Genomic DNA, 13,378 nt, shown 5'->3' on the forward strand with positions numbered 1-13,378 from the left:
AACTCTGTCACCTTATCTCTGCTGGATAACCGGAGCAGTTGTCTGCTTCTCCTTGTCTGTGGCACTGCATGTAGAGGCTTCATTGTCGATTGGCTGTCACTGACTCACTTGTGCCATGTAGCCAATCAGTGAGGGCTGTGGGCGGGACATTACACAGCCAAGGATGGTGACTTCGGGAGGAGAGACGGCTGCATTAGAGCCAAAGGAGCGTGTTTTAAAATACATTAATTAATTTTATCGGTTATCGGTGGAAAAAAACGGCCGATGCCGATCAGCGGAAAAATGCCGAATATCGCCCGATATTATCGGCCAGGCCTATAATTGGTCGATCCCTAGTAGAAATCACCTGCTATTTAGTGTGGCCAAGACCAAGGAGATGGTTATTGATTTTAGAAGGAACAGGATGACCACACAACCACTGTGTATTCTGGGGGAAAATGTCACAGTGGTGGATTACAAATACCTCGGAGTGCACCTTGACAACAGACTGAACTGGAAAACTAACGTCAATGCTGTTTACAAGAAGGGGATGTGCAGACTCTATTTCCTGAGGAGGCTCAGATCATTCAACGTAAGCAGCAAGATGTTGGAGATCTTTTACCAGTCTGTTGTTGCCAGTGCACTCTTCTTTGCTGCAGTGTGCTGGGGGAGCAGCATCAGAGCCAGTGACACCAACAGACTGAACAAACTGATCAGGAAGGCTGGCTCCATTATTGGCTGCAAACTAGACACTGTTGAGGAGGTGGTGGAGAGGAGGACAGTGGACAGACTGTTATCCATTATGGATAACCCTGAACATCCTCTTCACCACCTTGTGGACAGACAGTGGAGCTCCTTCTCTAATAGACTGCTCCAGCTCTGCTGTCAAACGGACCGCTTCAGGAAATCATTCCTGCCATGAGCCATCATACTGTACAATAGTAACTTAAACAGTTAATCTACCAACCTCACGACCCCAATACTTCACATTTTATCTGCACTACTGCAATATTGCACAATATTTGTTTATATTTACAGTATATTTACATTTACATTTAGTTTTATCTTGTATTCACTGCTGCTTTTTCTGTATTAATTTTTTTGCCACTTTTTTGTTTACTTTTTTAAATTCTTGTATGTATTCTATGGTTGTCTGTATGTTTTTTGTTAATGGCTGCTGAAGAAGAAGAAGAAGAAGAAGAAGAAGAAGAATCAGAGGGACAATCCCCTTTCTTTGTCACACAACACATCCACATGCACACACACGCCATGCACTGGTGAAATTTTTCCTCTGCCTTTAACCCATCCCAGTCGTCCTTCCCGCAGACCAGGAGCAGTGGGCTGCCATCTGACCGGCGCCCGGGGACCCAATCTCTGTACCTATGAAAAAGTTGCTGTTATACTGCATGCTTGACACACTATGCACACCTACACAAACAGCACATTTATCACATTTAAAACACAAATCAGTGTCTGACATTACTCATACTGATGCTATGTCTTCAAGCCTTCCTGTGTCACTGATAGCTTTTCAGTAAATGTGCATTATTGCGACATCTAGATATGATGTTACATATGATGTCCTTATTCCCTTATATTTATCACTCATTTCATCAGACTTTACATACACAGATAATAATATTTTATTATCTTATGAAAATCACTGCATACATAGCTTCATAAAAACTTCATAAAAAACACAGTTACCAAGGTATGGATGTTGGGGACCTTAATAATAGCTGCAGTGGTTTTATTGCAGCACTTAGAGTGGCCACTGGGACAAATTGGCAAGAATTGACATGTGTACTGCAAAACAATGGCATTTGTAAATGGATACATTTTTATATCAATTATATCCAAATCCCGTCACAAGATTATTTTTTTTCATTCACCTACCACTCATTTTTTTGTTTTTTTCTCTATTTATTTCTGTTCAAGCTGCACGTGATTGGTCAGCTACTGTACATGATGTGTGGTGCTTCTATGTGTCAGCACTGAGTAGGAGGGGGGAGGGGGGAGGGGCTGGGTTACAGACAGCGCACTCACTCACACACACACACACACACACACAGAAAGAAAGAGTCGGTTCAGAGACAAACCACTGGAAACGTGATAAATGTGAGAAAATGAGTGCAGGAAACACAATAAAATTTGGATGCATTTCAATAAAGTCTATAATACAAAGGCAGACTGTAATTCTCTAAGCTAAGTAAATAGTTAAAAGTTTATAAATCTTATACATACAAATTGAGATGGGTATTTGTTTTTGTACTTTAAAATTTATTTTTTGCAGCACTCTGTTCAATGTTGAGTATAATAAGTCATATAAATAATAAACACTTGATACAAAGTATGTTTTGTACATTAATAATGCACTTCACACAGAATTTTACATTATTTACATTATTATACATGCAACAGGAGGGGGCGTGGATCAAACCGCTAACACTGTGATCAGTGGACAACCCACTCTACCTCTTGATCCACAGCTGCTTTGCCAGAAGGCTTTACAAATATTCTCTCATTTCATCCATTTTAGATGACTACAGATAGAATGTTGCTACATCTTGCTCTTAGGCTCCAGCCAGTTTGACATAAATGGATTAGCAATGAGGGAATCAATAAAGAATCAGACCAATAAGCAGAATTCATAATGGTGTTGGTATCAATAAAATCTTAACATTTCCCATTCATAAACAAGGCATAGTGGCAGCACATTTAATGTTAAAACTTGATTTGGTCAGTCTGTCCCCAAATATATTGTATATATTTCACCTCAATGAACAGTACTTTTTGCCACATTTGGCTAATTTCCATGCAGATATATGACTGTTTAATCTTGAGCCTTTTTAAAGCTCCACTCATGAATAATGTTGCTTGAATCTGGGTTATAGCCAGAAAAAGTAGTAGTAATACTAGTAATAGTGATAATAGCAATAGCAGCACTGATAGGCTGTCGGTCATTAGTGACAGGTCACTAGTGCAATAAGGTAAGGAACTTGGACAGTGGAAAAACTTTATCACTTTATAACTAGCAGAAACTTTCTGTCAAGTCCCCAGACAAAAAAATAAAGCATGAATACATGCATACACATGCAAACACAAAGAATATTGTAAGCATATGAGCTGACTAACAAAAGAAGATATTGCACTCCTTTCAGCATTCTCAAGCTAATAACCATGTCATTTCAAGTCCAGGCTTGGTGTCGTCAGTGTGGTTCAGTGACCCATCCCTTCACTGTGTACCTGCTCCTGATATTAATCTATGATTTATATTACTGCCTCTCTTATTCTGCACAATGACAGAAAGTAGGTAGGAATTTTTAAATTGTTTGAAGACAAATTATATATATCTTTTTTTTTTCATACACACTGCATGATCAAATCAATGCAGTGTTCGGGATAATTAGTTAAGTGCATGACAGCCTCTTTTCTGTGTAGTAATAATAAGAATAATTCATCAGTTTTATATAGCGCTTTTCTAAATACTCAAAGCCGCTTTACAATATAATATAAGAAAACATTTAGACAACAACATTAAACGTTTAGCCACACAGATGCACAGTGTGACTTAACCTGAGAGGGGGAGAGGATAAAACATCATGTTGATGAGAAGAAGCTGAACCAGACCGAGGTTTACATTGACATAAACTTTCCTCAGCTGTAATTTTTAATTTCCATAATGTTGTCATTTGTTTTTGCAGATGTCTGCATGCTCTCCCCCACTGCTTCAATTAAGCAGCAGTACCTGTGGGTTACAGAAAACGCTGCCTTTACATGGCTGTTTCACTGTTTTGTTTTGTTTGTAAGACTCCCAATAGGAGTCACCTTGAATGACTTCACCGTGTTAAGTCCATAAATAGTGACATACCGTTAGTTGAGGCCTGGTAAAAATGCCTTGCAAGAAGAAAAACACAGAGAAAGGAGATGAGTGGGTGAAGAGAACTGAAATGACATTATGATTTCAGCCTATCCCAAATGACAGACTTAAAGCTGCAGCAGCTGCAGTGTTTCCTCTACAGTCATTTAGGAGTGGCAGGCCGCCATTCCTAAATCCTAGCCGCCGCTCCTTCAAATTTCTTTCTTTCTTTTTTTTGCTGTTGCAAATACACCTCCGCCGCATGTCTCCACCTTCACAGCAGAGTCCAGCAGTAATTACTCGTGAGAGCGCGGCCTTGAAAGTGACATCACGTCAAGCACCCAGGCACCAGATCAGAAAGTCAGAGGAGTGTCGTCTTGAGAAATAGGGCAGCGACTTACCACAGAAAAGGTAGACTTATTAACTTAAGATAACTCATAATACATTTTACAAGTTAAACAGACATTTGCAAAATATTGATAGCCGGCTAATGTTACGTAACATGTCGGTAGCTTAAGTTAATTGGGCCCGGTGCCAACTCAGTGTCGCTAAAGTGAGTAAACTAATTGATAGCATTAAGCTAATAACTACACGCCATGATGTAACTGCTGACTGCATTTTCAGATGAACTTGTTCAAATATTTCTCTAAGAAGAGAAAGACAGCTGACGAAGATGACGCCTGTCAGTAGTGATGCGTTGGTCGCAAACGAAACGGCTCTCAGAGCCGGCTCTTTGAAGTGAATGATCGGAGCTGGCTCCTGTCTGGGACCAGAGCGAGAGCCGCTTTGGGTTTTTTTGTTTTTTTCCCCTCGACTTTTTTTCCGTTCAAGCCACATGTGATTGGTCCACTACATGATTATTATTATCTTTATTTAACCAGGAAGTCCCACTGACATTCAAAATCTCTTTTCAAGAGAGACCTGGCCAATGTAGCAGCCAGTCAGAACATATTAAAATGTAACAAATATGACATATTAAACAAACAAAAAACATATTAAAACATAGCAGAATGGACCTCTCAAGAAAAACAACCGCATGTCTCCGTCACCACATCCTTTATGATGCCCTTAAATGTACTGATATAATTGATATGAGTGTTTCTAATCAAAGGTCCTTCTGCAGATTATTCCAAGACCATTAGGCATAGTAGGAAAAGGCAGTTTTCCCCAAATCAGGTAATGTAATGATGTGTGGTGGCTTCCGTGTGTACGCACTGAGCAGGAGGGGGAGGAGCGGGGGTTACAGACACAGCGCACGTGCGCGCACACACACTCACACACGCAGACACATTCAGCCCTTAAAAAGCAATTTTCAACTGGCCATTCAATAAATAGGTTGTAAAAGTAAAATCTGCAGTCAAGTGTCATTTGTTTACACCGCCACAGCTCCCCAGAGAGCCTGTCCCCGCTGCTGAAAAAAATCCTAGAGGAAACACTGAGCTGCCCTGCGTCCCTAAACTGTCCTTGGAACACACGTCACAGTTCATCTCAGGATCTGCTTTATACTGTATATAATATACTGTCTTCTACTGTGGGCTTAATACACAATAAATATAACTGAATTCACATATAGACGGTGTTTGTTTGTTTAAGGGGCTGCACGGTGGCGCAGCCCAGGTAGTGCGCGTGCCTCACAGCAAAAAGGTTGCAGGTTCGATTCCTGGGTCGGGCCTTTCTGTGTGAAGTTTGCATGTTCTTCCCGTGCATGCGTGGGTTCTCTCCGGGCACTCCGGCTTCCTCCCACAGACCAAAAACATGCTCATTAGGTTGATTGGTGACTCTAAATTGCCCCTAGGTGTGAGTGTGAGTGTGAATGGTGTGTGTATGTGCCCTGCGATCGGCTGGTGACCGGTCCAGTGTGTACCCCGCCTCTCACCCGCTGACAGCCAAGTTAGGCTCCGGCCCCCCCGCGACCCCGAAAGGGATAAGCGGCATAGATATGAATGGATGGATGTTTGTTTAAGTAGTAGAATGTAACGAAAGTAGGCCAAATTTACTGAAGTACTATATTGAATACAAAGTTGAGGTACTTCTTAAAATCTTGTATTTTTTACTGCACCACATGAACAATTTGCATTCTCAAACCCTGCTGTTGAACTACAAACCTGACTAAAGGTGGGGTGAGTCATTCTGGAGAAAGACTGTTGGCATTCATTGAATCTGAAATTCAGGAAATATCTCTTCATGGTCTTCATTACAGGAAGTGTGATGCATGTCGATATACAGAGATCTGATGATTTTGACTGTTCATCATGCCAGATTAGATATTGTTCCCAGTCAATATACTGTATATACACTGTTCTGTTGTGTGACAAACATGAATTAATAGAATGAACAAATGAACAGGCTTTGTTGCTATAGACTTGCTATTGATAGGGCTGATGTTCTGATATCCCCAATCTTCAACTGCTATCCCTTAAGCCGTATTTACACAGTCATTGACAGTGTATGCGCTGCTACCCTGCTACACAGTGGGTGAGCAGGTGTAAAAATGGCTTTAGTGTCTCTGCTATATATTTGGGGCAGGCAGCACATTTTAGCAATCCGGCTGCCCTGCAAGGTCATGTGATTTAAGTAGCACGACTGCTTACCACATTGTCACGAGATGCAAGAGCAACAGTTAGTTGCGATAATGCACCTCTATTGCATCTCTGTGTTCTCATTTGGAACTTTGAAGCTTCCATTTTTAAAACCAGTTAGTTTTACAGTTTTGTTTTCAAACTCAAATGCTGTCTCATGTGAGGCAGTTGTTTTGGTTTGTTAACGAAGTTCCAAATAAAAGAAGAAAATAATCAAATCAGATTAAGTATGGTATGGTATGGTTATTTTAACCCAAGTTAATTTACATAACAATAAAAATACTGCAGTATACCTTTACTGTAATATTACATGACATATAAAGTGATAGAAGATTTCAGTCAACTCCTACCCCAAATACAGGATGTTGCATTTTTGTATATCACTAGTTCTGCGTCTAGACTGTAAGCGTATCTGACATTTTAATCTATCTATCTATTGTTTGCACCTATAGACTCACAGCTCAGTTGTCCAAAGCATTTGTTTGGGCTTCATGTCAGTTTTTTAGACAACACACATGTAAATGCAAGGTTGATGCCCAATAAAAATGAAATGAACAAATTAAACTTAGCGAAAGTTCAGTCAGGAAGACGATCTCCTTGTGCATGCACTCTAAGTCACCCTCCAATTTCCCTTGACCTCTAAACTACACAAACTCATTCTTGTCTTCATCCGAACACAACCTGACATGCTCACTTTTAGAAAATTATTTGTAAGATGTCAAATTTCAAAGATGCTTTCTCTCTCTCTCTTTCTCATTCAGGTGCAAGTCAGCACTGTGATGCTGGTCTAACCCACCTCCACCTCTTCATCACCTCAACTGTGGATGCCTGGCCATCTCCAATCAGAAGTCATTTCAATCTCCAGCTCCATTTCCTTCACCACCACCAGTGTTTAGGCTTTGCGAGAGTTTCCTTCATTTTGGGATCACTTTATGCACCGGACTGCTTCCCATGGTGATCTACTTCCTGCTGGGGTCTAAGCACCAAAGTCTATTTCTTATGTTTATAATAAATCACTTAAATTTCAAATTCTCATTTGTTGCTCTTATAAGTCTCTCCTGATTGAAACATATTTATCCACATTTTGCAACCTAGGTGGAGCAGAGTGCACTGCAATCTGGACAGAGCCAAAGTTTGTTTAAGTTCCAGTGGGAAATTGGACAGGATTTAGTGACATCTAACGGAGAGATTGCAGATTACAATCAAGGGAATAATCACTGTCCTCTACAGTGGCCACTGAAAATGCAGAAAACTTGAAATCCCCCGTCAAGAGTCAGTATATGGTTTGTCTGAACTGGGCTACTGTAGAATATGGAAATATAGAAATATAAAACCCGCACTCTCTGTATATATAAAGGGCTCACTCTAAGGTAACAAAAACTCAACGGTATTTATTTTCAGGTGATTATACACTGATGAAAACATAATTATGAATATCAAATTCCATTTCTGCCAGTACATCCTACACATCCTAGACATTTGAGTTTGCTGCCTATGTTGCAAAATGAAAGTTTACTTTTGTTAGTAAGTTGTTAGTTTGTAATGTCTCTGTTGAGAACATAGCATTTATGTTAGTAATTTGTCATTTTTGTGCTGGTTCACAGTTTCAACTATTAGTGAGGTGGCTTGAGTAACCATGAAGGGACGAAATGAAAATAGAAATAAACAGTTTTGTAGGTTTGCCCAAATCTACTTTATGTAACTGCCTCTGGAAATGCCATACACAGAAAAGTTTATTATTGGAATGTTGACATTCTGTGATATTCATTCATGGAGCTATGAGTAAGTCAAATTTGGTTTTGGGTGATTGGACGAGTGAAGTTTATCAAATTTCCAGTGACTTGAATTAACAAAATGTACTTATACAGTACAGGAGTATGTATACAATATCGTGTCATAATCATCTTAATTCAAACAAGTTTTCAAAGAATATTGTGGTTTTCACTTTTTTGGTTTCAAAGACATTTCTTCAAAGTCTGAATGCTTTGCATAGCTCCTGCTGTAACAAGTAATTAAATAAAAGACCACTGTGCCATGTTAAAATGGTTTGATAACCATACAGGTACATATATTTTACAATCAAAATGGTAGCTGACAGTGCTCAAAATGCAAAATTATACTGCTGCTTAAACTAGTTACAAGAAACTATCAGCAGTACGTTAACTTACACAGTGTGCAGTTTCTTTTTCCATCCATCCATTTTCTATGCCGCTTATCCCTTTTGGGGTCGCGGGGGGCCGGAGCCTATCTCGGCTGTCAACGGGCGGGAGGCGGGGTTCACCTTGGACCGGTCGCCAGCCGATCGCAGAGCACATACACAGAACCATTCACACCTAGGGGCAATTTAGAGTCACCAATTAACCTAAAGAGCATGTTTTTGTTCTGCGGGAGGAAGCCGGAGTGCCCGGAGAGAACCCACGCATGCACGGGAAGAACATGCAAACTTCACACAGAAAGGCCCGACCCGGGAATCGAACCTCCGACCTTCTTGCTGTTAGGCACGCACACTACCTGCTGCGTCACTGTGCAGCCCCAGTTAAATTTTTTTTTCACTAAAATTTCAAACAACTGACATCAAAAGCTTATTAATTAAATGACCCTCTTTTATGCTATTCAGGTACATGGCAATGAATGACACCTAAAATGGGGTGACGAGTTTTTTTAAGTTAGAGCGACAGCACCACAAAAGGTCTGTTCACATCGTTTTTGGAAGCTGGGTTCAGGAGGATTTAATCACAGCCATCAATAAAATACACATGCTCAAATTTAATCTATGCCATGTATCATCTAATGGAGCTCCGATGGAGCGGCAATATTTCACGTCTTTATTCTCCACACTGGCATCTGAGCTGTTGTGAAGTGGCGCATTCTGCAGCCTGAACTCAAATCTTTCAGTGAGTGTTTCCATCGGGACTGCGGGTACAGGGGGACTGCCTTCAGCAGCTACAGCTCTGAGTTTATCCTAGCGACTCTCTGCCCCAACAGTATCCATGGAGAGGAGGCCCTCTGTCGTCCTGTCATTCTAACTCTGTCCGCTGGCTCTAACTGCGGCCATTTTCTGCTGACTAACACACACTCGCTCGCACGCACGCACGCACGCACGCACACACACACACACACACACACACACACACACACACACACACACACGAGGAGGAGGCTTGAGGTTAACTTCAACTTGGCCATCCGCCGTCCCGCGTGACGAACGGCAACGGGGGTAGACGGGCCTGTAACTGCACGCTCTTCTTCAAAACCCTGACACTTAACAACTTTTACCACGCGTTGATATACACACACATTATGTTGTCCGCTTGCTCATGCGCCGCCAGGGGTAGGAAACCACATTTGCCTGCGGGATAAATCATGTATAACGCCAATACGCCCCATTCTCCTGCACGAAGGCGACGTTACTCCAAACTTCACTAAAAACTCTACGAATTTTATGATGATTTACTATTTAATGTCAGACACACTTACCGCCTCGTGTGAGAAATCGACCCTTCCACTATTTGATGGCCTGTTGGGAATTTCGGCGTATATACTGTACGCAAAAAAGAGCTTTATTTCAGCAAAATGTCAAGTTTTATAATCACTTCCCACTGCTGGCTTCCGCCCTGCAATGTGTTTGACGGAAGACACCAATTGGACGAACGTCTGAAAACGCTTCTAAAAGTAAATATTTTATCAAAGTATGTGGTATTTGGCGTGGAGAGTGTTTGCCGAATGTAAGCGTGATTCATGACAATTCATGCTTGTTTTCAAGTTGTGTTGTGTCAGCTGTTTATACTTGCAGGCGTGCAATGAATATCTTATTCGCCAGCTTTTTGAATGGAATTTAGCAGCAGATTCTCTCCTTAGGCAAACGTCACGTATAGGACTACAGTAACGTTCGGACGCTGCTACAAACTAAAAGACGGAGAGAAATAGAGATTTAGAGCTTGCTCACATTCTGCTTCACTTTCAGCTGCGTAGTTATTGTTACTCGACCAACTCCTCGAATTGCGTCTTTTCGGAAAACATGGAACAGCGCACCAATCGGAAGGAACATTCGAATCTATTATTGTATCGGAACGGGTTTAGTCCTACCATTTCGAAGCCGAGGCGCCACCGGGGGAAGTTAAAGCTGATCTCATTGCCTGTCCATCTTGCGCTGTGGGTCGTTATCATTCCATATTCATTTCCATCATCGTGCGCGTGCCAGGTGGAGTAAATCCGCGGTGCTGTAGACCAGGAACGTCCCGCGTCAAGCTTGGCTCAACGCCCCCCCCCCCCCCCCCCCCCCCCCCGCCCCCCCGGCTGCGGCAGAGCAGAATAGTGCTACCTCGTTCCTGTCCTTTCACAGCGTTAGCAGATTAGATTTTGTCTTTCCTCCCGCTGTATTGTGTATTCTATTCATCTGTCATTTATTTTTCACTCTCATTTTTCGCTCTGTCCTGCTCACTGCTTCTACATCTTCTAGATGTTTGGGGGAAGGGGGTTGTGAAAATAAAGCACTAATGGCTAATGGTCTTTGTTGCTCATCTGGGAGGCTGTGCCTGTACTAGGTCCAATTTCTAATTATTATTGTTATTGCTATTATTACTGTTATTATTAATTCATTCTTATCAATTGCTCTTCGCACTTTTTATTTTTTTTTTTAACTCTGATTCCATACCATATAGCCAACTACTACTTCTGCATATTTTCAGCTGGAGAAAACATTCAAATATCAAAATGTTCAGCTCGTGAAGGATATTTATGCATGTAGTAATCTTTTTTCATACCTTTTTAAAATATCAATCTTTTTCATCAATTTTTACAATGTAAGTGTCAGGGAATGTGTTTTGCGACATGCACTTTACGACAGATGTGTTGTTATAGTGAGAGATGTAGGAGGGGCTTAAAGGAGGAAATGTTTTTTCTGGCCAGTTCATGCCATGACAGAGACACGTGTTAAAAGAGCACAATGTCAATAAAAGACCGAAGTTGGAAACTACAAGAACTCTCATCATTTTAGGATAAACTCATAAGTTTATTACATGGTGTCAGAAGTAGTCGAGGATGGCAAAGTTTCAACCACCGGAGAGTTTTTGTTTTGAGAAACCGGCGGAGTGGCCCGACTGGAAGAAGCAATTTTCCTGTTACAGGACGGCCACTAAACTGGACAAGGAGGACGGTCCGGTTCAAGTGAGCACACTGGTGTATGCACTGGGTAAGGAAGTGGAGAACATACTGAGCTCTTTCACCTATGAAGAGGGAGAAAGTAAAGACCAGTTTGATGTAGTTCTGGCGAAGTTTGATGCCTATTTTGTCCCAAGACGCAACATTATCCACGAACGTGCCTGTTTCAACCAGAGAGTACAGCATGTGGGCGAGCACGCAGAGACATTTATCCGCGCTCTGTCCGAACACTGCGACTTCGGTGCAAAACGAGAGGAACACATCAGAGACCGGATCGTGGTTGGCATCTCGGACAAAGAGCTGTCACAGAAACTGCAGCTCATACCGAAACTCACACTGGAGATGACTGCACAAGAGGTGCGGCAGTCCGAAGAGGTGAGATCACAGGTTAACCAGCAGGGAGAGCGAGCCTGTGCCGTTCAAGAAGTTGCACAGAAACACCACGGCGGCGCGCAGGCTCAAGAGTGGAGGCCACGCCAGGACAAACATAAACACAAAGACAGTGACCGCAGAATGTGGACGGTGCGGCGAAACACCACACAGTCAGCATGATAAGTGTCCGGCAAGACAGTCTACATGCAACAAATGTGGAAAAAAGGGGCACTGGCAAAGAGCGTGCAGAAGCAGGCTGGTGAGTGAAGTGACCGAGGATGATGGACATAATGAACATTATTACTTCGGCTCAGTTAACAGTACATCAGATGATGATGATGAGTGGACAGTAACACTAGATATTGAAAATAAGCCTGTAAAGTTCAAAATTGACTCTGGAGCTGACTGCAGTGTTATGAGTGAGACTGTGTATAAAACACTTGAGCCAAAGAGAGTCCTACACAAGGCAAAGAAAGTGTTGAGTGGTCCGGGGGGTGGTTTGAACTGTTTGGGGCAGTTTATCACACAGACTGTATACAAGGGCAAAACACATACGTTCACGGTCTATGTTATCCGAGGTGAGAGCGTTAACTCTGCTCAGCCGGCCAACATCTTTAGCAATGGGGCTAATAAGGTGAGTGTATGAGATCAGTACCAGTGAACAGGAGTTTGGCCTACTGAAAACACAGCCTGTGAAAATCGCACTGCAAGATAGTGCTCAGCCCTATGCAGTAGCCACAGCACGCCGAATTCCCATACCCCTGTTAAAGGCAGTGAAGGAGGAGCTGGACCGAATGGAGTCAAATGACATCATCGAAGCTGTAACAGAACCAACTGAATGGTGTGCACCGATGGTGCCAGTGCCAAAAAAGAATGGGAAGGCACGCATCTGTGTTGACTTAAAGAGACTAAATAAAGCTGTAAAAAGAGAGAGGTTCATTCTGCCTACATCTGAAGAGATGATAGCCCAGTTGAGTGGGTCCACAGTTTTCTCTTCTCTGGACGCAACTTCAGGTTTCTGGCAAATCCCTCTGGACAAGGATAGCCAGAGGCTAACCACCTTCATAACGCCTTATGGAAGGTACTGCTTCAAACGTCTCCCTTTCGGGATCACAAACGCCCCAGAAATTTTTCAGAGGAAAATGAGAGAGACTCTCGAAGGGCTGCAGGGAGTCGCAGTCTATATGGATGACATCATTGTCTTCGGCAGGGACATGAGCGAGCAAGATGAGCGCCTGCAGAAAGTAATGGAGCGTCTAGAGTCAGCGGGCCTGAAGTTAAACACAGAGAAATGCAGGCTAAGAAAGACTGAGTTACACTTCTTGGGCCAAGTGATCAACGAAGATGGTGTACGACCTGACCTGGAGAAAGTGTCAGCAATTAATGAGCTCACACCACCTGAAAATGTCCAGGAACTACAGAGAGCCCT

General features: G+C 42.3%; 1 protein-coding gene across 8 annotated transcripts in view; it reads right to left on the reverse strand.

Annotated features, from left to right (window-relative positions):
* The window catches only part of nfic (nuclear factor I/C), a 157,225-nt gene extending 146,522 nt beyond the window's left edge, over positions 1-10,703 (reverse strand). For 7 of the 8 annotated variants that reach the window (XR_011602102.1, XR_011602103.1, XM_070960288.1 and 4 more), the window contains exon 1: positions 10,504-10,697. Coding sequence is in view for 5 of the 8 variants with exons in the window: in XM_070960288.1 (XP_070816389.1) it covers positions 10,504-10,584 (81 nt within the window). In the remaining 3 variants the exon portion in view is untranslated. Of the gene's footprint in view, positions 1-10,503 lie in introns of all 8 variants that reach the window. The other variant, XR_011602101.1, reaches the window with a different exon arrangement.
* Between the last annotated feature and the right edge of the window lie 2,675 nt (positions 10,704-13,378).

Source organism: Chaetodon trifascialis, chromosome 4 (genome assembly GCF_039877785.1).
Source record: "Chaetodon trifascialis isolate fChaTrf1 chromosome 4, fChaTrf1.hap1, whole genome shotgun sequence".
Classification (NCBI taxonomy): domain Eukaryota; kingdom Metazoa; phylum Chordata; class Actinopteri; order Chaetodontiformes; family Chaetodontidae; genus Chaetodon; species Chaetodon trifascialis.